The sequence below is a fragment of the Eleutherodactylus coqui genome, chromosome 3 (genome assembly GCF_035609145.1).
Source record: "Eleutherodactylus coqui strain aEleCoq1 chromosome 3, aEleCoq1.hap1, whole genome shotgun sequence".
Taxonomy (NCBI): domain Eukaryota; kingdom Metazoa; phylum Chordata; class Amphibia; order Anura; family Eleutherodactylidae; genus Eleutherodactylus; species Eleutherodactylus coqui.
The window spans coordinates 15,909,950-15,934,754 of record NC_089839.1 but is presented as its reverse complement, the minus strand read 5'-3'; the positions used below and the strand labels follow the sequence as shown (position 1 = coordinate 15,934,754).

Genomic DNA, 24,805 nt, shown 5'->3' with positions numbered 1-24,805 from the left:
ATGTGCACGAGTGGCCGGCCCGTTAAATAAGCAGCAGCACGGCCGTAGGAGGGTCGGCAACTAAGCCCAAGCCTAAACCCAAACTCTAACCCTAAACCTAACCCTAACCCCCCCCCCCGCTGGTCTCGAGAAGTAGCACTCGTGCACATCTCCAAAGGGGAGTGTGTCCCCAACAACCAATCAGGTCGCTGGAATCGCTCACCGCTACTGAAGTGCGGCTGAAATACCAGCTATGCTTCCCGCAGATGTCCTTCTTATATTGCACAACACTTCTGCTTGACCCAACCCAAACAACCAATCACTGTGAATCAGCCAACCCAAACAACCAATCACTGTGAATCAGCCAACCCAAACAACCAATCAGGTTGTCATTCGAGCAGAAGTGTTGTAGAATATAATAATATCCGTCCGGAGGTTTTAATCGCTTTCCTTCAGAAGCAATAGTTGCACTTCTCAGAGACGACCAGCAGATGGCGCAGGTCTACAGTGTTGTCCCCTCTGGCTCCATAATTGCAGTTTCCACAGAGCGCCCAGCAGAGGGTGCAAGTTTGCAACGTATTTTCCTTCTGACTCTATAGTTGCAGTTCACGCTGATGTCCAGCAGATGGCAAACGTCTCCAGAGTTTTCCTACAGAAGCAGTAGTTGCAGTTCTCGCATAGCGTCCAGCAGGGGGCGCGGATACACAAGTGTTTTCTTTCTGTTTCTATAGCTACGATTCCCTCAGACGTGCAGCAGATGGCGCAGGTTTGCAGTGTTTTCCTTCTGTCTCTACAGCTTACAGTAGCCGCAGATATCCAGCAGATGGCGCAGGTTTGCAGTGTTTTTCTTCTGTCTCTATAGCTTACAGTAGCCGCAGATGTCCAGCAGATGGCGTACGTTTGCAGCGTTTTCCCTATGACTCTATATCTGCAGCTCCCACAGACGTCCAGCAGGGGCGCAGCGAGCTGAGAACTTTCCAGTGATCTCATCCTATTGAAGAAGTTGCGGTTGAGTTTTCATTCAGTTGGTTGCAGGTGACGTGTGAAGCATGAGGGAGCAGCCTGGCTCAGTGTGAGGGAGCAGCCTGGTTGTGTGTAGGTCTCGGCAATGAAGTGAAGCCTCTGCCGCCTGAGTCCTCACCGCCAGCATGGACGGGCTGCTCGTCGTCTTCCTCATCTCCCTGGGAATGTTCCTGGGCTGCTTTCTTCTGGGTTTGATCCCTTTAGCAGTGAAGCTTTCCGAGGTGAGTGTGTATTCCTGCTGCATGGTTTGTGCCGGGCAGGAGGGGGTTAATGAGCAGCATGTTGTTACATTGTATCCATGTGACCTTTAGCTACAATGTATCTCTTACTCTAGTGTTACAATGTATGGAGGACTTCTTAAGCTTCTCTTCATATTTGTTCTCAAGTTTCCATTTTTCTGTTCCGTCACCGGAGCGGGATAATAGAATCGCTCGTCCCGCTGCGCTATTTGTCAGGGATTTGGGGACGGATCTGCGCTGGAAGCTTTGAATGGAGCTTCTGATGCCAATGTGAACAGAGCCTTAGACTCCGCTGTGCGATGGATGACAGTGTGTTCACACATTGGAATTCATGGCAAATTCTGCCTCTAAAAACCGTGTCAAAACCTGCAGCTCTGCGGCCGAAACTGGCAGAAAGACGTGAAATGGACGCGTTTTTTAGAGGTAGAATTTGCCATGGAAACGTACACCGAGGGATCTGCAAATTGTGCAGGAAAGTGAAATGCGTGGGACAGACTGTGGGCAATCAATGCAATACTGCTCCATGAAAAACGGACCGTTTTCACTGTGCGCATGTGTGCAGTTTTTTGTGCATTTGTGTTAAATCCATGTGTCCTCTGTATTTGGCCGCCTGCACACGAGCGGAGCAAGCGGAAGACCATAGCGGAATCCAACCCTGTGGCCGGCTGGCGACCCTCGCATACCTGCCTTTTATCCTTCTTTCTGTACTGCGGATTGTCGCAGCGAGCCGCTGTCAGACATGATGATGCGGGTACTCGCAGTCTGTCTGCAATGTCAATTGCGGATGGGCCGCGGGTCATACAGCTTCCATTGACCTCAATATAAGCCGTCCGTGCGAACACCACACAAAAATAGGGTAAGCTGCAATTTTTTTATTTATTTTTTTTTAATTAATTTTTTTCCCCTCTACTTGCAGAAATTGCCGTTTATTTCCATGAGCGTGCAGGAAGAATCCATTTTCTGTAGCATGCTATAAGACGGTATTTGCTGCGGAACCGCAGTACGGACGCCAACTGCAGAATCCGCAATGCAAATCCATTTGTGTGCAGGAGGCTTTTCACATACGCAAAAAAAGCAAGAAGGCCCAGGTGATGTCAGTTTTGTCTCAGCCCACAGAAAACGGTGTGCAAAAAAAAAGCCACAGTGAGCACAGATGCTAATGCGTGTTTACTGCTTTTTTTTTTTTTTTTTTTTTTAAAGCGCCCCTGGACTTTAATGCCCTGACCGCCCCAGGATGTACGTTTACGTCTTGTCTGGGGAAGGGTTCCCGCAAACAGAGGCAAACTTACATTCTATGGATGACATGGGCTTAGAATGGAGCAGATAGTGTGTGAAAATCGCAGCATTATAAACCCTGTGATCGAACGCTCGTCTGAGAACCTTCATTTAAATCAGCGGAGGCGTTTTACAGCGTTTAGTGCGGCGGTTCAAACACCAAGCTAAACACTGTAAAAAATGTGTGTAAGAGTGGCCTTATAAGCGATAATACATTGCAGTACAGAAGTACTACAAGGTACTATCAGAGTGATCATAGTCAGAGGTAGAGACATAAAAAAAATCACGCAAAAAAGTTTCCCTTTTTCATGTAATTAAAAATAAATTTTAACCCCCCCCCCCCCCCCCCCCCCCCCGTTTGGCATCATTGCATCTGTGATAAATTGAACAGTTTTTATACTGCAGGTAAATGCTATAACAAAAAAAATAGAAAAGAAGTCAATACGCTTTGTGGACCATTTCGCCTCCCAAAAAGACTCAAAAAAAGCCAAATATACCACAAAGTACCAATAAAAACCACAGGTGATCACACGAAAAAGAAGCCCTCACAGAGCTCCGTCCATGGAAAAATAAAAAAAGCTATGGGACTTTGAATGCAGCGATGCAAAAAACATAATTTCCAAAAAAAAGGATTTTTATTGTGAAATAACCTAAAAAAATATATCATCAAAATCGTACTGACCTGCGGTATGATTATTTCTGCTGTATGATTACCGCTGTATAGTGTTTTGTTTGTTTTCTTTTACACAATACATTATAATACAGCAGTGGGATCCCACTAATAAGCAAGTTATTCCCTATCCTGTGGAGAGAGAGAGGAGGACTTGTAACCTTGGCACAACCTCTTTATATGGGTTACATCAGATCAGAGCAGCGCCGCTCCTGGCCATGAACTTTTTCTGGGACCGCAGCTGAGCCTCAGGCCACTTTCGCACGGGCGACAAAACTACGTGATTTTCTCGTGATGCGACAGCGCTACAAATTGCATGAATGTGAAGCCCGTGCTTTCTTATGGGTTCCGTCACATTAGCGATGTTTTGTTGGCTGCTGTATTGCGAGAGAGAAAAAATCGCGGGTTGCTAAATATTGCCGCAATTTGCTGTCTTGTAGCCCATGTTTCACTATTGAGCTTTCCTTTCTGTTGCATCGCACGAAAACATGGTTTTCGTGCGGTGTGTTGCAACTTTTGCAGTAGGAGGTCCTACTGTTTGTACCTAAACTAATCCCTATCTGCATTAAAAAGGCTGAATCATTAAAGGGGTTGTCCCGCGGCAGCAAGTGGGTCTATACACTTCTGTATGGCCATATTAATGCACTTTGTAATATACATTGTGCATTAATTATGAGCCATACAGAAGTTATAAAAAGTTTGATACTTACCTGCTCCATTGCTGGTGTCCTCGTTCCCATGGAGCCGACTAATTTTCGCCCTCCGATGGCCAAATTAGCCGCGCTTGCGCAGTCCGGGTCTTCTGCAGTCTTCTATGGGGCCGCTCGTGTAGAATGCCGGCTCCGTGTAGCTCCGCCCCGTCACGTGCCGATTCCAGCCAATCAGGAGGCTGGAATCGGCAATGGACCGCACAGAAGCCCTGCGGTCCACGGAGACAGAGGATCCCGGCGGCCATCTTCAGCAGGTAAGTATGAAGACGCCGGACCGCCGGGATTCAGGTAAGCGCTGTGCGGGTTGTTTTTTTAACCCCTGCATCGGGTTGTCTCGCGCCGAACGGGGGGGGGGGGGGTTAAAAACCCGTTTCGGCGCGGGACAACCCCTTTAAGGGATTAATCAAGACCATCAGATGTTTCCACTGTGGACGTTGATCTTTATAAGGGTCTCTGATGATAAGCTGTTCGCAGGGTCGCTGCTGAGACCTCCACTGATCACCTGTAGTCTATGGGGAACCCAGCAGCAAGTGTTCCATTTCTCTGCAGCGCTCCCACAGGAGAAATAAAGTATTACACAGGTCTGATTTCAATCAATGTGCTGTCCATGTAACATGCAACGATTTGAGTAAGGCTGGTCCTCCAGCGTGATAAAGAGCCCCCTACTTAAGTATGAAAGATATTGGTATCCAGAATATGTGACCTGCCTATAAGAAGAACCGGAGGAACATTGCTGCAGTGAGAACATGGTGATATTTGCACGTGTAGTGGAGTGTGGCAAGGTAATTACTAAGTCTGTGTACAGTAATCAGTGGTGCGCAAATGTCATGCAAGTCAGCGACTCCCTACTATATACACCCGGTTGCATGCCAGGTCAGTAGCTGACCGCCTGACAGTAGCTGCTAGGAACCGACGCAGATGACTGACAGACAGTAGATAAAAAATGCAGATGAAACACAGCTGCAGGATCAGACTACAGGTTTGTAGTCTGTAACCATGGCGACACATAGTTTTGCAGAAGAGCTGTATACACACAACAGGAGCTTTTTAATTCAATCTATTTGCAAAGTTGCTTCACTTAGCATTCTAGATGCATTGGAGCAATATAAAAAACATGTTGCAAAAGTCTATATACCCTTCAATGGGACAGAAATAGTGAGGGACTTCTTCTGTTTTGGTTGAGTAATGATAGATGCTCCCTGGTCGCAGTTTCCTCAACTTCCTAGTTTAGATCCTGGAGTCTGGGATAATTACACCGGCTTCTGCATACAATGATTACAATAAACTGGTCTAACCACTGGGACCAGCAGCCACCTGAACTGGTATTAATTAGTGAGAAATGTAGGTAAGATATCGTCTCCGAGCGTTATAATATAATATCTTTATGTAGCGCCAACATATTCCGCAGCGCTTTGCTTTGCAAGTCAACGAAACATACTCAATATAAGACATAACAACATACAGTATTAAAATGATGGGCAAGTACAACAATAGGGGTGAGGGCAGGGCCGGCGCCAGCACCTGGCACATCTGAACGTCCGCTGTGATCACGTCACATAATGTGGAAGACAGACAGCGGCACGCTACGGCTACCAAGGAGCAACCAAAGAGGTGAGTATGTAGTGCATTTTTTTTATTTTATCACATATTTAAAAGTGAGGAAAAGGTGGCATCTATAGGTAAAAAGGGGGCAAGGCGTGGTCCATTTAAAGCTGTGGGTGTTGAGAATTACCCTGATTGTTCAGTGTAGCGCATTCCAGAAAAATGGTGCAGCTGTGGAAAAATCTTTGAGGCGGGAGCGAGAAGTTTGTATTAAAGGGGAATTTGAGGTCCCATATAGTGTGATGTCAGATGTCATAAATGTTTGAACGTTTGTCTGAGAAGCCGATTATGTCCTTCAGGCGCAGACGCGGCATTGTCATTCTATAGTCTGTAGTGTAAACTTCTAGTTCATCAGCCAGGGGTATAGGGACAAGTAAAGGCAGCTTTTAGCATTTCACTAAAGGCTTTAGTGTAATCTGATATTTTTTTTTTTTTTATTTTTTTTTTTCGTACCTTAAAAAGTAGAGGGAAAAAAAAGCCTGAAAACCTTTATGAAAATACCAAGAAAAAACATAAAACACAGTTTGATTTTAGCCTTTTCAAGATACTCGCTGAGCAATCGATCCTTCTTGTATCACATTCATATGACCTTATAGGAATTTAGGATGGGAGATGAGATTGTGGGCTCCTGAGGACATACAGATGAATGGCCCCTTTACTAGAGCCCCCGGCCCTCCCATGATTGACACGAGACAAGTTTTCCGTGGATCAGTTTCAGTGTGAATCCACATTAGATTGGAAAATCCGGCGATCGGAGCGACCTCCAAGAATGGACTAGCTGGGGGCTCACTCCAAACCGTGGGGGGTTTTCTTATGTAAATGTGGGGAGAGTATAGTGAGAATGGCATGATGGAGGAAAAACATCCAGCAGGAGGAGATCCCTTGAACAGAAACAGCTCATCACCGAAAGGGGTCGGAAGAGGACGTCAAGAATTGTTCTGACCAACAGGCTACACAGTCAGGAGCGACCGAATACAACGCTGGAGCTCCAACTAACGTGTCCGAACGCACAACTCGCCATTCCTTTACACGGATGGAAATGATAGCAGATGACCAGTTCCAGCGCCGTTGGAAACAGAAAGGCGAGACTCCAGCGGGCAAAAGAGCACAAAAATTATATCACTGAGCAGCGGAGAAACATCTCCTGGTCAGATGGATCCAGATTTTTTTTTTGTGGCCTTTCACTGCCTGTATAAACTGCAGGAAATCTAACCAGACAGGAATATGTTCCGATTTATCTGATTTGTCGTCCAGTATAATCTACTACTGAATAATCGAATAATCGCCTTCTGGATTCCATCTCTGATGTCAGGCAGCTGCTGTCAGGCTTACGTCAGTAATTGTACTTCGCCTGAAGTTGTCACCTTGTGGTCATAAATGTGATCTGTGCCCTGGAAGGCGGTGTGATGTGATCACGTTACAGGAAGTAGAGGCTGAAATGCAAAAATTTGCGCACGGAAAATCAACATTGGATTACAGTACTATTTAAAAATTTGCATCTTTATAGAATTAGACTGCGGCGCACATCTGTGATTACATCGTGGATTTTTACAGCACAGTTCACCATGCTCATTGTAGAGGGGTGAAATATCCACATACATGTATACAGGTTCGCCATGGACTTGTTTTCTGCCTACCCTTATTGTAGATGGATGGGGAAGGACCTTGAATTGCTGTCCTGACACCATATACTTTAGGGTGACTGGCAGTACCCATGACCATCCATCAGAGGGCAGCACATCACATTCAGCCAGGTAGAGGGGTAGGCATGTTTACATTATTTTTAGGGGTTGTATATGAGGACCACCACTAGAGCATCACTGATTACGTCATTTATAGGGGGATTCCGGGTATTCTGTGACAGGTGTCACAACGTTTCTCGCATGAAAGCAGCCGCGCATGTGCACTGCTGCTCTGTTCATTTCAGTGTGGCTGCGGGAGTCCAAGCGCTCCACTATCTCCATTGGATTAAATCTTATAGGGATGCAAAGCCTAAAAGTGTATGAGAAGGAATGGATACAAAAAGCTGTACTCTGCCTTTGTTTCCGTCTTCAGGATCCTGAAACAAATCTGTCAGAGAATGAGGGATGCTTCATGTCACTGGTATGGGATTTATGGGTCTGACGGTTGCCAACCTGTGACCTACAGCACCCCGCTGCAGACCACAGGGTTGACTTACCCCCAGCTCCTCAAATCCTGTGTTCATGCAAGATGGAGTCCAAATCACACCCAACAGAAGGAGTTGTCTGAATGAAATGAAACTTTCTATGTGTGATTTGGCTTTAGTGCCCTGCTGTACCGCCTCTAGCTTGGATACAAGATGTGACACGGGCGGGCATGGAGGCATACAGGTTCCATGTGGTATCTGCTGCATATCGCTCCAGCTTTGCTGTAACTGAGCCTATAGATTGTGTGAACTCGTAGGCTGCCATAGTTAACATCTCAGATGGTCCCATACATGTTGTATTGGCGATAATCAGGCAACCGGACAGCCATGAAAGTGCGACAATGTTGTGGGGACTCCTGTGAAACCCCCCCCCCCTTCCCTCTTGTGTGTGCGGCCGAGCATTATCTTGCTGCGTCTTGGAAGCCACCATGAGAGGAACACCTGCAGGATGTCCTGCACCACTACTAGGGGTGACCGACCGTCATATGTGATGGCCCCCCCCACCCCCCCAGACCATCACAGCAGCAGAAGGCAGTGTGCCGCTCCACAGCAAAGGCAGGATTGAGGCGCTCACCCCGAGGTCTCTAGACATGAACACGGCCATTGTCGGTGCCCAAACTTGTTGCTGAAGACAACCCAGTTCCACTCCATAGCATCCACTTCCATTATTCACGACACCACTGCACACAGAGATAGTGCTGGGTGGGTGTCAAACTCAGTGCACGTAATGGGCACCATGAGATCAAATGTCCTTCAGCCAAGCATTTGGAAATGGTTTAAACAGCCACAGGGGTGTAACGATGGCGCCCCCTGTCTCTGGATGGCAGACAACTAAACAGTTGAAGCTGCTGGTGCTTGTCGGATGATCAGATGTTCCTCTCTACTGGTGGTCTGTAGGGGGCGTCCTGAGCCCGGTCACCTTGTGTGCCCTCACACATCCACTGGTCCAACAGTCTGGTCAGAATGACCCATTGGGGGACAATTTGTCGATACGACCATCCAGCTTCTCTCCTACTAATAATGCGCCCCTCTCCTTCTCTGGTAACGGGGTGACATCTCTTCTCTGCGTCGTAGAGGCGTCTAGTGGCCAACAAGCTCTACAAGCAGAAGAAGAGCTCACTACACACAAGGAGCCTCCGAGAGCCTCTTATAGGCCAAGGGGGAACCACTTTTAGGGCCTCAGTTGGCAAGATAGGATAGGGGATAACTTGCTGATCAGTGGGAGTCTCAGCGTGAAGACCCCCGCTGATCTGGAGAGCGGGGTTACAGTCTCTCCCGTTGCCCTCACTGCGGGGTTACTGCACCACTCTGAAGAGACTGAATGAACCACTGCTTGCGCCAAGCGCACTACGCTCCGTGCACTATCAATGGAACCGCAAGGATAGCTGAGCGGCACGTGCCTGGGTGCTTCACTCAGCCCCATTGAAATGAATGGCGTGCCGACCACTCATTCCTGCCCAGCACTCCATTCACGGTGACGTCACTATGGGGGAAGAAGCCACCCCTGCAGTGAAAGGCAGAGCAGGACAGGAGTCCTGATCTGGAGATTGGCAATTTATTTTTATATATTTTTTTTATTTAAAAAATTTTTTTTTTGCAGTAAGACCCCCATCGATCCACAAATTATCCCCTATCTGTGGATTTCCAGTGGATAGGGGGTAATTTTGCTACAGACCCTTTAAGTAAAGACTAGGGGCCTAGTGATCCCTTATGCCAATTTCAGGGGAGGGGTCCTCTATTTATTTTATTCATTTAAAAAAAAAAAAAAATTTTAAGGGCCAAACCAGTCAAATTAACAGACACAACGGGTCAAACTCCTGCTGCAGGGATCATATAGAACGGCCCAGAGCGCCATCTCTATAAAAAGCATCAAAGCTTCAAGGCTTCATTGTAAAATCTGCTTTGAAGGGTCGGACTGCAAAGCGACGGAGGAAATCATCTGCATGATCATAATATAAAAGCAGCCTCTGCAGAATGACGATCAAACTCTTATGTGCAAAAATATTCACCCCCCCCCACCCCACCACCACCACCACCACCACATGGATGGATGGATGGATGAGATCGGTCACTGGTGCCTCCTCAATGGGGCTCAGAAACCTTCATGGCTGCTGTGACTTCCCCGCTGTATCGCAGGGTGTAGGTGTATTCTGTGATTGGACGAGCAAGAATCGCCACTGGTGATTGGATCATTATGCTACTTAAATCACAGCCAACCTAAGGAGTTTGTAGACTTTGGTAACCAAGATACTAAATTACATATGTCAATGGCTGTTAGAAATTGCGGTAGATGTCTGGAGATGAGCAGCTCCTTGTAGTGTGAATACTGCTTATTTCCAATAACTAAAAGCAGGGGGGGGGGGGGGGGGTTACGGGACTATTTGTCTGTCTTGTAGATATTGTATTTTTGATAGATCCCAATAACTTGGAGAAATTATTACTGGCATTTACTTACAGCAAAAGCCATAAATCGTGGCCAGTCCAAAGGGTGCGTAGATTTTTGCAACCAAGTTATTATATTGCTCCAGGGCATCTAGAATAATAGTTGTTGACTTGAATGCTTCATCTTTTTATTTATATGCATTGGGGTAATATTTTAACTTGATTGCAGAAGTCTACATACCCTTTAGAGTAGCCATGATTAAATTAGCATAATGCGCTCCATCGTTATGATGACTGCTGCTAGTCAAATGCTTCCATTATTGTTCTGTCTGGCCACAGTGGAGTATGAAGGGCATTATGCTAGTTAGATCCCTGCCATCCCAAAGGGTGTGTAGACTTTTGCAACCAATGGATCACATAGCTTGGAGAAACTATTGCTGACGTCTGTCCTACTTTCTTACAGCAAAAGCTGCAGTTTGTGAGCGTCCTGGGCGCTGGATTACTGTGCGGGACGGCGCTGGCCATAATTATACCAGAAGGGATTGAACTGCTTGACGGCTCCTCCAAAGGTTAGAGAAACGAAGGCTTGTAGACTCCTTTGTTGCATCCGGATGTTTCAGCCTTCACTTGGCTGGATTCAACTAGTAATCATTCAAGATGTCTGTGCCAGGACAAATAGTCCCCTTACAAGGGGGAGTGATGTGGATGTAGCAACACAAGAGTGTAAACTACAACTCCCCTCATCAGGACCAGAGTAAGGCTGCCCACAGTACGCGGCAGTCAATTGTGATGGGGATTCCCCCCCCCCCCCCCCATGCCTGGAACATTGATTGCAGTGCGTTTACCTCCAGTGATCACAGGTGGCATCATCTCTAAATTGCTGTTTTTCTCTCCCCCTTTTCTTCTCTATTCACGTCCAGACCGTCACGATGACTTCTCCTGACCACAGCTTGTGGCTGCAGAATTTCACACACAAATCTTTGGCTCTTTGTTATGCCATCACTCTTCCTACATTATCCACACCTCTACACAATCCATAGTGCCCCAGATATTAATTAGGTCCCACTCAGTAAGTGCTGCTTTTAGTGCCATCCACACAATAAGTGTTGCCCCTATAATAATGCTGCCTTTTCTGCTCCAATGGATTAAATCTTTTCTGCCCCTGTAGGTAAAAATGCAACTTTTTCCGCTCCCGTAATTAATAACGCCACTTTGTCTGCCTCTGTAATACATAAAGCTACTACTTCTGCCAACAGTAGGTAGTAATGCTGCCTTTTCTGCCCCCTGCAATTAACTGATCCCGCCTTTTCTGCCACCATAATAAATAAAGCCGCCTCCTCTACCCCCTTTTCAGCTAATTAAAAAAAAAAAATCAGCCGTTCACTGGCCTCTTCCACGGGGAACCTCTGCCTGGTCTCCTGAGGTTAGCACGGGCATGAGGTACGTGTAAGGCACCAGTCACATGTCATGGTCCATAAAACGTGTCCATAGAAGACCTGGAAGAAAGGCAGAGAAGTTTGGAGCAGCTTGGGGGCGCTGTGGAGGAGGCTAGTGCACGGCTGATGATATTATTTAAATATGCTGAAAAGTGGGCCGATCTGCCAATCCGGTAAGAGCCAGTGTTTGGGGCCCTTTCAGCTGGGGGCCCCCCCTGACCATGGGGCCTGGAGCCACTCCATTGGCACCATGGTTAATCCAGCTCTGACCTCTGATCTCTGACAAGCGGCGCCTGTTTATCTGATTTTGTGTATTTTGCAGGTTCTACAGTGAAATGTCTGAATGCTGCGCAGATTGTCAACCTGTCCGACGCTCCTGTGGAGGAGGAAATAGCTGAGCTCAGCTCTGTCCCCCCGCACTTCTTCATCGGGGTCTTCCTGGTGACGGGATTTGTCCTCATGTTCATTGTAGATCAGATCGGCAGCTACTGCTCCTATCATGGTGAGATCATTCAGGTGGGATTTGCTGACCCCCTCCTGCTCCCTCTAATAGTCCTTAGTGAAGGGGGTCGGGGGGCTCTCTATTTACATATATTGGGGATATGGAAAAACCGTGTGACTCCTGAGGGCTTGTATCTCACCCGTAACTGTTTAGAGCTGAAAACCACATTTCTTTTATTTCTGCAGATCCCCGGACGGGAATGTCAGCCGGGACCAGTATAACGGCCACACTGGGCCTGGTGATCCACGCTGCAGGTGATACACCGTTGTGATGTGTAAAAGTGACATAGCTAGCGCTCTCATCAATGTAGGTGTCTCGCTTTCTCATCGATCTAGTGCTCGCTTGTACTCTTTTTAGCTCGCTCTTGCTTGCGCTCTATTTTTAGCTCGCTCTTGCTTGCGCTCTATTTTTAGCTCGCTCTTGCTTGCGCTCTATTTTTAGCTCGCTCTTGCTTGCGCTCTTAGACTTCCATTAACCAAATCGACTGAGTGGTGCTAAATGGATAAGGAATCTAAAGACCCTCAGTAGACACCAGAGAACTCAACAATGGACTTCACCAGTGTGTTGAAAGTGGCCATCTGTCCCACCTGTGACCAATTTCATCTTAGAATGGGTTGATTAGACTTGGTGAACTTAAAATCCATCGTTCAGCCACAGAGAGTTAAAATATCTCTCAACAAACTGCATGTTGCTTTCTACATGGGAGATTACTTTGTATTCTAGTGGCAGACACCCCCTCCCCGACAGCTCCTGGAGGCCCTTTTACATGCGAATGAAGATGATAAAGTGTTGATGGACATTAGTGGCCATTAACACTTTATGTAGAAAGATCGCTAAAACTCTCAATTGTTTAAGTGTAAATGGGCCTTAAGCCCACATCACTTACAAGACAGCATCATTATACCGCCAGTTGAGGAGGCCCTAATGTGCTTAGAGGAGGCTAGCCTAAAAAAAACAGGTTCCTGTACCAGGAGAGCGCTAGTGAGGAACGCCACCAACAGGCTTCTGAGTTAATTACAATCTGGCGACAGGCAATACCACTAGTAAAGGAAAAGCTCCTGTTTTAGGTGGCCAGACTGATTGTGTAACCCAACTCTAGATCAGCCCTGTGCCCAACAGAACTGAATTAACCAGCCAGATTGTATTGTAAGATAAATGGCAATGGCCATTACTTCGTAAATCGGGGACAATTGCATGATTACCCCTTATCAGCGCAGGATTGTGATGAATGGGATTATGGGAGAGGATTAATTCTGTAATGATGCCATTTACTGTTATCTCGGGGTCTGATCCCTTATCTGATTACAGCTGCCTGCCTTCTGCTCCATAAATCGGCCCTATTGATCTCCCTGAACACCCCGTGCTTTTATCTATTGCCCTCCTATGGTGTAGGCTCTGACTACTGACAATAATAAACCTGTGTGTCCCATATAAAATATAATTCCTGATAAGAATAATCTGCTTAGTCTTATCTGATATTCTATCTCGTCCTGTACCGGACTGATATCCGGAGGAAGGGTAAGGCGTATAATCCTAAAATGTAAGAAAAAGGTAGATGGTGAATGAAGCTGTTGTATAACAACTAGACATAGGCTAAGCTAGAGCTCTAGTCTTGTACATAGGAGCAGTATTATAGTAGTTATAGTCTTGTACATAGAGAGCAGTATTATAGTAGTTATATTCTTGTACATAGGAGGCAGTATTATAGTAGTTATATTCTTGTACATAGGGGGCAGTATTATAGTAGATATATTCTTGTACATAGGGGCAGTATTATAGTAGTTATATTCTTGTACATAGGGGCAGTATTATAGTAGTTATATTCTTGTACATAGGGGCAGTATTATAGTAGTTATATTCTTGTACATAGGGGGCAGTATTATAGTAGTTATATTCTTGTACATAGGGAGCAGTATTATAGTAGTTATATTCTTGTACATAGGGGCAGTATTATAGTAGTTATATTCTTGTACATAGGGGGCAGTATTATAGTAGTTATATTCTTGTACATGGGGGGCAGTATTATAGTAGTTATATTCTTGTACATGGGGGGCAGTATTATAGTAGTTATATTCTTGTACATAGGGAGCAGTATTATAGTAGTTATATTCTTGTACATAGGGGCAGTATTATAGTAGTTATATTCTTGTACATAGGGAGCAGTATTATAGTAGTTATATTCTTGTACATAGGGGGCAGTATTATAGTAGTTATATTCTTGTACATAGGGAGCAGTATTATAGTAGTTATATTCTTGTACATAGGGGCAGTATTATAGTAGTTATATTCTTGTACATAGGGGCAGTATTATAGTAGTTATATTCTTGTACATAGAGGACGGTATTATAGTAGTTATAGTCTTGTAAGTATGGGCAGTATTATAGTAGTTATATTCTTGTACATAGGGGCAGTATTATAGTAGTTATATTCTTGTACATAGGGGCAGTATTATAGTAGTTATATTCTTGTACATAGGGGCAGTATTATAGTAGTTATATTCTTCTACATAGGGGGTAGTATTATAGTAGTTATATTCTTGTGCATTGGAAGCAGTATTATAGTAGTTATATTCTTGTACATAGGAGGCAGTATTATAGTAGTTATATTCTTGTACATAGAGAGCAGTATTATAGTAGTTATATTCTTGTACATAGGGGCAGTATTATAGTAGTTATATTCTTGTACATAGGGGGCAGTATTATAGTAGTTATAGTCTTGTACATAGGAGGCAGTATTATAGTAGTTATATTCTTGTAAGTATGGGCAGTATTATAGTAGTTATATTCTTGTACATAGGGGGTAGTATTATAGTAGTTATATTCTTGTACATAGGGGGCAGTATTATAGTAGTTATAGTCTTGTACATAGGAGGCAGTATTATAGTAGTTATATTCTTGTAAGTATGGGCAGTATTATAGTAGTTATATTCTTGTACATAGGGGGCAGTATTATAGTAGTTATATTCTTGTACGTAGGGGGCAGTATTATAGTAGTTATATTCTTGTACGTAGGGGGCAGTATTATAGTAGTTATATTCTTGTACAGAGGGGCAGTATTATAGTAGTTATATTCTTGTACATTGGAGCAGTATTATAGTAGTTATATTCTTGTACATAGGGGTCAGTATTATAGTAGTTATATTCTGGTACATAGGAGGCAGTATTATAGTAGTTATATTCTTGTACAGAGGGGCAGTATTATAGTAGTTATATTCTTGTACATTGGAGCAGTATTATAGTAGTTATATTCTTGTACATAGGGGTCAGTATTATAGTAGTTATATTCTGGTACATAGGAGGCAGTATTATAGTAGTTATAATCTTGTACATAGGGGGCAGCATTAAAGTAGTTGCATTCTTGTACATAGGGGGCAGTATTATAGTAGTTGCATTCTTGTACATAGGGGGCAGTATTATAGTAGTTGCATTGTTGTACATAGGGGGCAGTATTATAGTAGTTGCATTGTTGTACATAGGGGGCAGTATTATAGTAGTTGCATTGTTGTACATAGGGGGCAGTATTATAGTATTTATATTCTTGTACATTGGAGCAGTATTATAGTAGTTATATTCTTGTACATTGGAGCAGTATTATAGTAGTTATATTCTTGTACATTGGAGCAGTATTATAGTAGTTATATTCTTGTACATAGGAGCAGTATTATAGTAGTTATAATCTTGTACATAGGGGGCAGTATTATAGTAGTTATATTCTTGTACTTAGGGGGCAGTATTATAGTAGTTATATTCTTGTACATAGGGGGCAGTATTATAGTAGTTATATTCTTGTACATAGGGAGCAGTATTATAGTAGTTATATCCCTGCACATAGGGGCAGTATTATAGTAGTTATATCCCTGCACATAGGGGCAGTATTATAGTAGTTATATCCCTGCACATAGGGGCAGTATTATAGTAGTTATAATCTTGTACATAGGGGGCAGTATTATAGTACTTATATTCTTGTACATAGGGGGCAGTATTATAGTAGTTATATTCCTGTACATAGGGGGCAGTATTATAGTACTTATATTCTTGTACATAGGGGGCAGTATTATAGTAGTTGCATTCTTGTACATAGGGGGCAGTATTATAGTAGTTGCATTCTTGTACATAGGGGGCAGTATTATAGTAGTTGCATTCTTGTACATAGGGGGCAGTATTATAGTAGTTGCATTCTTGTACATAGGGGGCAGTATTAAAGTAGTTGCATTCTGGCACTTAGGGGGCAGCATTAAAGTAGTTGCATTCTGGCACTTAGGGGGCAGCATTAAAGTAGTTGCATTCTGGCACTTAGGGGGCAGCATTAAAGTAGTTGCATTCTGGCACTTAGGGGGCAGCATTAAAGTAGTTGCATTCTGGCACTTAGGGGGCAGCATTAAAGTAGTTGCATTCTGGCACTTAGGGGGCAGCATTAAAGTAGTTGCATTCTGGCACTTAGGGGGCAGCATTAAAGTAGTTGCATTCTGGCACTTAGGGGGCAGCATTAAAGTAGTTGCATTCTGGCACTTAGGGGGCAGCATTAAAGTAGTTGCATTCTGGCACTTAGGGGGCAGCATTAAAGTAGTTGCATTCTGGCACTTAGGGGGCAGCATTAAAGTAGTTGCATTCTGGCACTTAGGGGGCAGCATTAAAGTAGTTGCATTCTGGCACTTAGGGGGCAGTATTATAGTAGTTATATTCTTGTAAGTATGGGCAGTATTATAGTAGTTATATTCTTGTACATTGGAGCAGTATTATAGTAGTTATATTCTTGTACATAGGGGTCAGTATTATAGTAGTTATAATCTTGTACGTAGGGGGCAGTATTATAGTAGTTATATTCTTGTACAGAGGGGCAGTATTATAGTAGTTATATTCTTGTACATTGGAGCAGTATTATAGTAGTTATATTCTTGTACATAGGGGGCAGCATTAAAGTAGTTGCATTCTTGTACATAGGGGGCAGTATTATAGTAGTTGCATTCTTGTACATAGTAACATAGTAACATAGTATGTAAGGCCGAATGAAGACATTGTCCATCTAGTCCAGCCTGTCTATCCTACTGTGTTGATCCAGAGGAAGGCAAAAAACCCCAAGGCCAGAAGTCAATTAGCCCTTTTGGGGAAAAAATTCCTTCCCGACTCCCTAGTGGCAATCAGACTGTTCCCTGGATCAACCCCTAATAGTTCCTACCTGCCTATATTCCAGGATTGACACTTAACCTAATATTTATATCCTGTAATATCCTTCTTCTCCAGAAAGACATCAAGTCCCCTTTTAAACTCCTTTATGGATTTTGCCATCACCACTTCCTCCGGTAGAGAGTTCCACAGTCTAACTGCTCTTACAGTAAAGAACCCCTTTCTATGTTGGTGATGAAACCTACTTTCCTCTAATCGTAGCGGATGTCCTCTTGTTACCGTCGAGGTCCTGGGTGTAAACAGATCGCGGGAGAGATCCATGTGTTGTCCCCTCATGTACTTATACATGGTTATTTGGTCGCCTCTTAACCTTCTTTTTTCTAGAGTAAATAGTCCCAATTTGGATAGCCTCTCTGGGTATTCCAGTCCCGTCATTCCATGTATTAGTTTAGTTGCCCTTCTTTGAACCCCCTCAAGCACTGTGACATCTTTCCTGAGCACCGGTGTCCAGAATTGTACGCAGTATTCCATGTGAGGTCTGACAAGTGCCTTATATAGTGGGAGGATGATGTTCTCGTCCTTCGCCCCTATTCCTCTTTTGATGCACCCCAAGACTTTATTTGCCTTTGCAGCGGCTGACTGGCATTGGTTACTCCAGTTTAGTCTATTATCCACTAATACCCCCAGATCCTTTTCCATATCACTTTTCCCTAGTGGTACCCCATTAAGTGAATATTCGTGACATCCGTTCCTCCTGCCCATGTGCATAGTCTTACATTTTTCAGCATTGAACTTCATTTGCCATTTTTCTGCCCAAGGGGGGCAGTATTATAGTAGTTGCATTCTTGTACATAGGGGGCAGTATTATAGTAGTTGCATTGTTGTACATAGGGGGCAGTATTATAGTAGTTGCATTGTTGTACATAGGGGGCAGTATTATAGTAGTTATATTCTTGTACAGAGGGAGCAGTATTATAGTAGTTATATTCTTGTACATAGGGAGCAGTATTATAGTAGTTATATTCTTGTACATAGGAGCAGTATTATAGTAGTTATAATCTTGTACATAGGGGGCAGTATTATAGTAGTTATATTCTTGTACATAGGGAGCAGTATTATAGTAGTTATATCCCTGCACATAGGGGCAGTATTATAGTAGTTATATCCCTGCACATAGGGGCAGTATTATAGTAGTTATATCCCTGCACATAGGGGCAGTATTATAGTAGTTGCATTCTTGTACATAGGGGGCAGTATTATAGTAGTTGCATTCTTGTACATAGGGGGCAGCATTAAAGTAGTTGCATTCTGGCACTTAGGGGGCAGCATTAAAGTAGTTGCATTCTGGCACTTAGGGGGCAGCATTAAAGTAGTTGCATTCTGGCACTTAGGGGGCAGCATTAAAGTAGTTGCATTCTGGCACTTAGGGGGCAGCATTAAAGTAGTTGCATTCTGGCACTTAGGGGGCAGCATTAAAGTAGTTGCATTCTGGCACTTAGGGGGCAGCATTAAAGTAGTTGCATTCTGGCACTTAGGGGGCAGCATTATAGTAGTTGTATTCTGGCACTTAGGGGGCTTGTGCACTGTCTGTGGAATACGTGACCTTATGCCTTTGACTGCCTCTCCTATTTTCTCCACAGCTGATGGGGTTGCCCTTGGAGCTGCTGTAGCCTCCTCCCAGGTGTCGGTACAAGTCATTGTCTTCTTCGCAGTGATCTTGCACAAGGTAACAAATGCGTCTTTTTGAAAGTGGATTCTTAATACAACGGTGTAAATGCAAGGTACAATAATCTTTGTCCTGCATATTCTAGCATATGCTGTGTATACCCTGCTGATCTTGGCCTCATCCTTTGTGTTTGCATATACTCTTTACTATGTAGTAAGTTCTGAAGTATCACAGGGGCAGTTATGAGTTGGAGGTGGATACGCTTTGTGATGAGTGCAGGCAGTAGAGCCCATTCACTGTAATGGATGGAGTTCACTTTATGGTCTAAAATTGCAGCTCGTATGGAAGTGTACCCTTATAGAATGTGTGACCCTAAACAGTCCTCTGCAGGTAAGCATGAAAGTTATCACCTTAAGAACTGCTCTGATTTGATGCTGACTGCAGGGGTGCCCCTACCAGGAGGCGGCCTGAGCCTGCCACCTCAGAGGGGCAGCAGTTTGCCACCTGGCGGGTGATTATATTTTACGGTCCTTAATGGGTCTGCAGCCTGGGTGAATGGCATGCCTGTTGGGTGTTTGCCAGGTCAATAGGGGGGGCACTGTTACTACTATGGGGGTTGCTATTACTATTGGGACTATTAAAGGAGTTATTACTACCGGGAACCACTATGGGGGGAGTCATTACTACAGGAGCCACTATGAGCAGCACCATTACTACTGGAGCCACTATAAGGGACCCTGTTATTATGGGAGGCACTGCAGGGGACACTGTTACTACTAGAGTCCCTAACAGGAATGTTATTACTACTGGGGCCACTTTGGGGGTTATTACTACTGGGGTCATTAAGATGTCACTATTACTATTGGTGCCACTAAGACGTTCACTTACTATTGGGGCCACTACTGGGGGCACTATTATTCTGTCACTTCAGACAAGTCTTCATGGTTCAAATATGTGCTGAGATATCTTGTTTATTGGCGATTTCAATGCCTGTAAAATTAGTGGGGGGAGGGGTTCAGCTTTCAGTTTCAAAAACAATTCAAAGTATTAGTGAGGGTGGTTTCACATGTGTATTTGCACGTGGAGAGAATAGAACCCATTGTTTTCAATGCGTTGATTCTCATTTTCTCGTGCGCAAAAAAACCCTGCAGTATGCTCTATTTTAGTGCGCATTTGTGCAGCAAAGGCACCACAAGAGTCTATGGAAGGTGCGCAAATGCATGTCTGTCAACCACCAATACGCTGCACAAGTTTGAGGGGAGCAGAACACAGCGGTGACTAATTAGGCTAAATGGCCTTTTAACTTGGGGCGTGACTGTGTCCTGCGCCCATGTGAACGGCCCCAGTCAACTCTAAAAGTACAGTAAAATGTGCAGATACAAGCACTATGGCGCAATGTCTTTTCACAGTGAACATGGCGCTATCCAAAATGTAGACTTATCTGCAGACAACCTTCCCCCTTATTTTATGACATCAGCAGCTATTTGGGGAGATCTGATGATGTCACTAGTCCTCTCCAGTGCTTAAACTACATTAACTCTGCTACAGTATGATGCAAACAGAAGGTGGGGAGGAGGAAAGAAAGTAGAAATCCTTTGTAGGTGAAGAGTTAAGCACAGATTCGTTGTACTGCCTAAACCAAGATAAGCAGGTTTTACTCTTAAAACTGATGTTGCACAGAGGAAATGACAGGTGAAAGCAGACCTTCTCATGTTGTGAACACAGGCTTAAAGAGCAGTTCCCTTAAGGACCGCCCCTGAGGAACTAAATACACACTACCTTTATTATAAAAAAGTATTGCTATGAAGAATTACATAATGGTGTTGTCATGTTAATCACTACTGTGATCTGGAATTAAATTAGAGATTACTGAATCTTTTTGGACTCTACTTTGCAGGCACCGGCAGCATTTGGGTTGGTCTCGTTTCTCATGCATGCGGGATTGGAGAAAAAACAGATTCAGAAGCATCTCTTGGCGTTCTCAATAGCTGCTCCGCTCCTTACAATTACAACTTATTTAATTCTTAGTACGGTAAGTGAAAAATAAAGGTCTGGAACTGAAGACTGAACAGAGACTAAGTGCTTCGTTAGTGTTTTACTCTTAGTTTTAGGTCCTGTACCATTTCATGTTACTATGAGCATCCAGTAATCTGGAACATGTGATGAACAGTCCTCTATTTGGTCTTAGTATTCATAGATGTCTCTTAAAGGGAGATTAAAGGGGTATTCTGTACGTCACTTGGATATGTCATCGCTTGCTGTAAGGTGGTCATTTGACCCACCCAGACTGTGCAGAGAACTACAACTCTGACCCATTCAAGTGTCAATCTGCAGAGCCACTCTATTTGAGTAATCTGTGGGTGTCATAAGAATCTGCTCCCATCATTCAGCAACTCTTAGCAATATGCCATCACTTTAAGCTTGGGCACTAAATCTTGGGAAAGACTCACTTGCAGGCGCATGTTGGCATGTCATTTCTCGACAGTGATCTGCATAGAAACATGGCAGGATTCCACAGATAATTTTTTCCATTGACACAGCTACATCTGTGTGCGGATCTGCGTTAAAAAGAATATCCGTGGATCACCCAATAAGTGTGTGTAGACACCTAGGGGGTGAGTTGGTCAGGGAATGTCATCGTCTCTCCCCAAGGAGAGCACCCAGAAGGGGTGTGAGAAGACACCTGAGAAGTGAGTGAGGAGACTTATAAGGCCATGCATGCTCCTCTGGGTAATTTATGCAAATAAGGAAGATGGAACAATACCTCTGCAGCGCCACCTATTGGATGGCAGCATTCCTTCAAATCGATGCTTTTTAACAAGTCTGTAAAACAATGATTAGGGATAGGAAGCCAAGCCAGAAAACCATACACAGACAGCTGTTTCGGGATGTTTGTCCCTAATCATTGTGCAATAGGTTTCTGGCTTGGCTTGGGTCTTCTCACACCCCTTCTAGGTGCTCTCCTTGGGGAGAGACTATGCCATTCCCAGACCCACTCACTCCCTAGGTGTCTCAACACACTTTTTGGGTGCTCTCCATAAGGAGAGATGACACCCCTCTTGACCTAGGTAGAGACTGGTCCATATATACCTCACGCAAGGGCTTTACCATGCTGATCAAACCTCCAGACCACCAGGGATATTGTTATTAATCATAAAAAAATTGGACTGCTACTGATGGACTGGATCACTAGGAAAGAGCACTAAACCACTATCACTAGGTAGGAATATAAAGAACTGGACTACTAGGTAGGAGCTGTAAATATCTGGGCCACCAAGGACAATACTGTATGCCACACAGCCAACAGAACAGTGGATCAGGCTGCAGGAATGAACATGGTTTATTATGCACCTCCATCCGCACCCGCAGTAGTGTATGGAAAAACCTTGGATTACTGATTTTTCTCCTTTGTGTTACAGACAGGGGGCTCCCTTCAGCACAGACTAAGTGCAACAGGAAACGGGATGTTGTTCTCTGCTGGGACTTTCCTCTACGTGGCGACTGTTCATGTGTTGCCAGAGATTAGTGGCAGGGGCCATAATCAACACCATGGAAACTCGGAATACAGACCTCAAGGCCTAGGACTGTTGGAGAGCATGACGCTGGTGGTTGGCGCCTTCCTCCCGGTGCTGCTTTCCTTAGGACTTCATGACGGCTGAAATAGTCTGGGATGTCCACGTTTTTAGTAGTGTCCATAGTAGATACTGCTGTTTTTAAGACACGCACAATAATGACCAGTGAATGATGTATTCAAGCCATTTGGATAAACCTTTTGTACGTCTGATTCTTGAGCTGCGCATGTTGGGAGTTGTAGTCATAATGACCTAAGCGTTGCAGTATTTCTGACCACATGGGATATCCCGGCCGTGTGAACAGGCTGCTCCGTCACTGCTATTGAACAGTGGGTGAGGACAAGGACTGTTTGGGAAAATTAAAGCGGCAACTTGCTTGGCCACAATGTAGATTGAAAATTGGCTTTGTATACCGTTTCCATAGGGCGACCGTAGAAATCCTCGGCCATTACTAACAATTGCACATTAGAGAAACTCCCATTTAATTTACTCCTTGTTGGTACCACATGGGGTGACCATGGGAAGTGCCAAGGGGGACGAGAATTATTTGGTACCTGATGAGTGCTGGGCATAAAAATCGATCATGTATATTGTGCTTTTTACTGTACACTGGCCTACCAAAAGTAATTGGACACCTGAGCAAGAATCACGAGTTGTAGTTATTTCAATATGTTAATACTTAGTGGGGCTCCTTTGGTCCTAATGGCATCAGATACTCTCCGTGGCATATTTTTTACTAACGTCTGATGCAATTCAGCTGGTATTTCCCTCCATTCATCCTGCAAACGTCTGCAGAGTTTTCTCAAAGTAGATGGACGCTGTTCATATTTCCTGACTTGACTTTCCAGTTCTTCCTAAACATGTTCAGTAGGGTTTAGTCCTGGACCCGGTACAGGCCGGTCCAATCATGGAACATCCCTATCCTAAAACCATTGTAAAACAGCGTTGGATTTGTGACAAAGCGTGTTGTCTTGTTGGAAGTATGGCCGACCATTCCCAGAGTATTACCACATTGTCAGCAGCATATTATTGTTTACAGTGTCAGGGTACACCTCTGTGCTCTTGGTTCTTGTCCCTACAACCCACGGACCAAGACCATGCCACATAACCCATCCCCAGAGCGTAACGGAACCTCCACCATACTTACCTGTTGGTACAACACCCAGCCGAAAGCTGTTCCCCAGATATCCTCCACACCCAGGTACCTCCATCTGATGTGAAGATGGAGTAGCGTGATTCTTCACTCCATAGAACATTTTTCAATCGCGCAACTGTTTAATGATGACGTTCCTTGCACCATTGCAGACGTTCGATGATCTTCTTTGAGAGAACTCTCCAGACATTTACAGGATGAATGTAGGAAAATACCGGGTGAAGTATATCACATATTAGTAGAAAGTATGCCATAGAGCGTATCCAATGTCATTAGGGCCAAAGGAGCCCCATGAAGTATTAACATATGGAAATAAATACTACCTGTGATTCTTGCTCAGGTGTCCAATTACTTTTGGGATACTGTATGTTCCCATTACTACTTCTATGAGGATGATATACTTACATTTCAGGATGTGATAAATCTGCACTAATGGAGGTTATTAGAGCCAGTCTTAGGGGTATTCCCGTAGTATGAAGTTATCCCCTATCCACAGGGAATAACTAAAGTTTGGGAGCCTTACTGCTGGAACGGTGTACCCCTGGATGAATGCATCCACACCGCCTCACCACTCCATTCATTTCAGTGGGAGATAGAGTGCTTGATTCTTCTATTGCTGACCCATTGAATTAAATGGAGTGCATGCACTTAGTGCAGACCCTTCTTCTGGTGATGGTGGGGATCCCAGTGATCAGATAGTTTATCCAGTGGATGGGGATAACTCTGTATTACCGGAATACCCCTTTAATAATCACTGCCTAGTAATGATAGTGTGTTCATGGACCCTGCGTAGATTTGGTGTGTCGTTATTGAGTTTGACCTTGACCACTTTTCGCTTCGGTTCCCTGGTGCCCTTGAATTTGACCGTGGAGATATACCATATTTTTGTTCAGTTTTTTAAAAATCTTTTTAACACTTGACAGTAATCCGAGTGCAATCTGTTTTTCACATGCGTGAAAAAAATGGAAGACGACTCAGTTGATAGAATATAAAACTCCTATTGAAGTCAATAGATGTATAAAAAGAAAAACTAGAACATATTTACATTCCACACGAAAGCCTTCTGTTTGTTCCTTACACTCCCCTTGACCTGAATGGGCAGTTCTGGTGCGATTCCCGCATAGGACATGCTGCGATTATTTTATTTTTTAATAAACCCGGACCTTCGGGCCGCGCACTTTAGCTCTGGGGTAAGCTTATTGATGAAAAAGCCTCAGCGACGGTCAGTGAGCTGCTATATGTCCGAATAACACTGGAGATCACAGACAGAGAAGAAGGAATAGAAATGTATAACCCTAAAAGAAAA

The 24,805-nt window shown here is 44.2% G+C and overlaps 1 protein-coding gene across 1 annotated transcript; it reads left to right on the top strand.

Annotated features, from left to right (window-relative positions):
• Positions 1-884: 884 nt before the first annotated feature.
• LOC136620417 (zinc transporter ZIP9-like) lies at positions 885-23,711 on the top strand. Its single transcript, XM_066595177.1, has 7 exons — positions 885-1,223; positions 10,511-10,616; positions 11,806-11,985; positions 12,171-12,239; positions 18,749-18,834; positions 20,672-20,806; positions 22,194-23,711. The coding sequence occupies exons 1-7, from the start codon at positions 1,128-1,130 to the stop codon at positions 22,431-22,433; spliced, it is 912 nt and encodes a 303-aa protein (XP_066451274.1). The 5' UTR covers positions 885-1,127; the 3' UTR covers positions 22,434-23,711.
• The last annotated feature ends 1,094 nt before the right edge of the window (positions 23,712-24,805 follow it).

What these genes read in the sequence shown, in the direction of transcription:
- LOC136620417 (XM_066595177.1), top strand. Translation starts at nt 1,128, where the DNA reads ATGGACGGGCTGCTCGTCGTCTTCCTCATCTCCCTGGGAATGTTCCTG. An exon ending in TAGCAGTGAAGCTTTCCGAG is followed by an intron (nt 1,224 to 10,510) that starts GTGAGTGTGTAT and finishes ACTTTCTTACAG; the next exon opens with CAAAAGCTGCAGTTTGTGAG. An exon ending in CCTGGTGATCCACGCTGCAG is followed by an intron (nt 12,240 to 18,748) that starts GTGATACACCGT and finishes TTTTCTCCACAG; the next exon opens with CTGATGGGGTTGCCCTTGGA.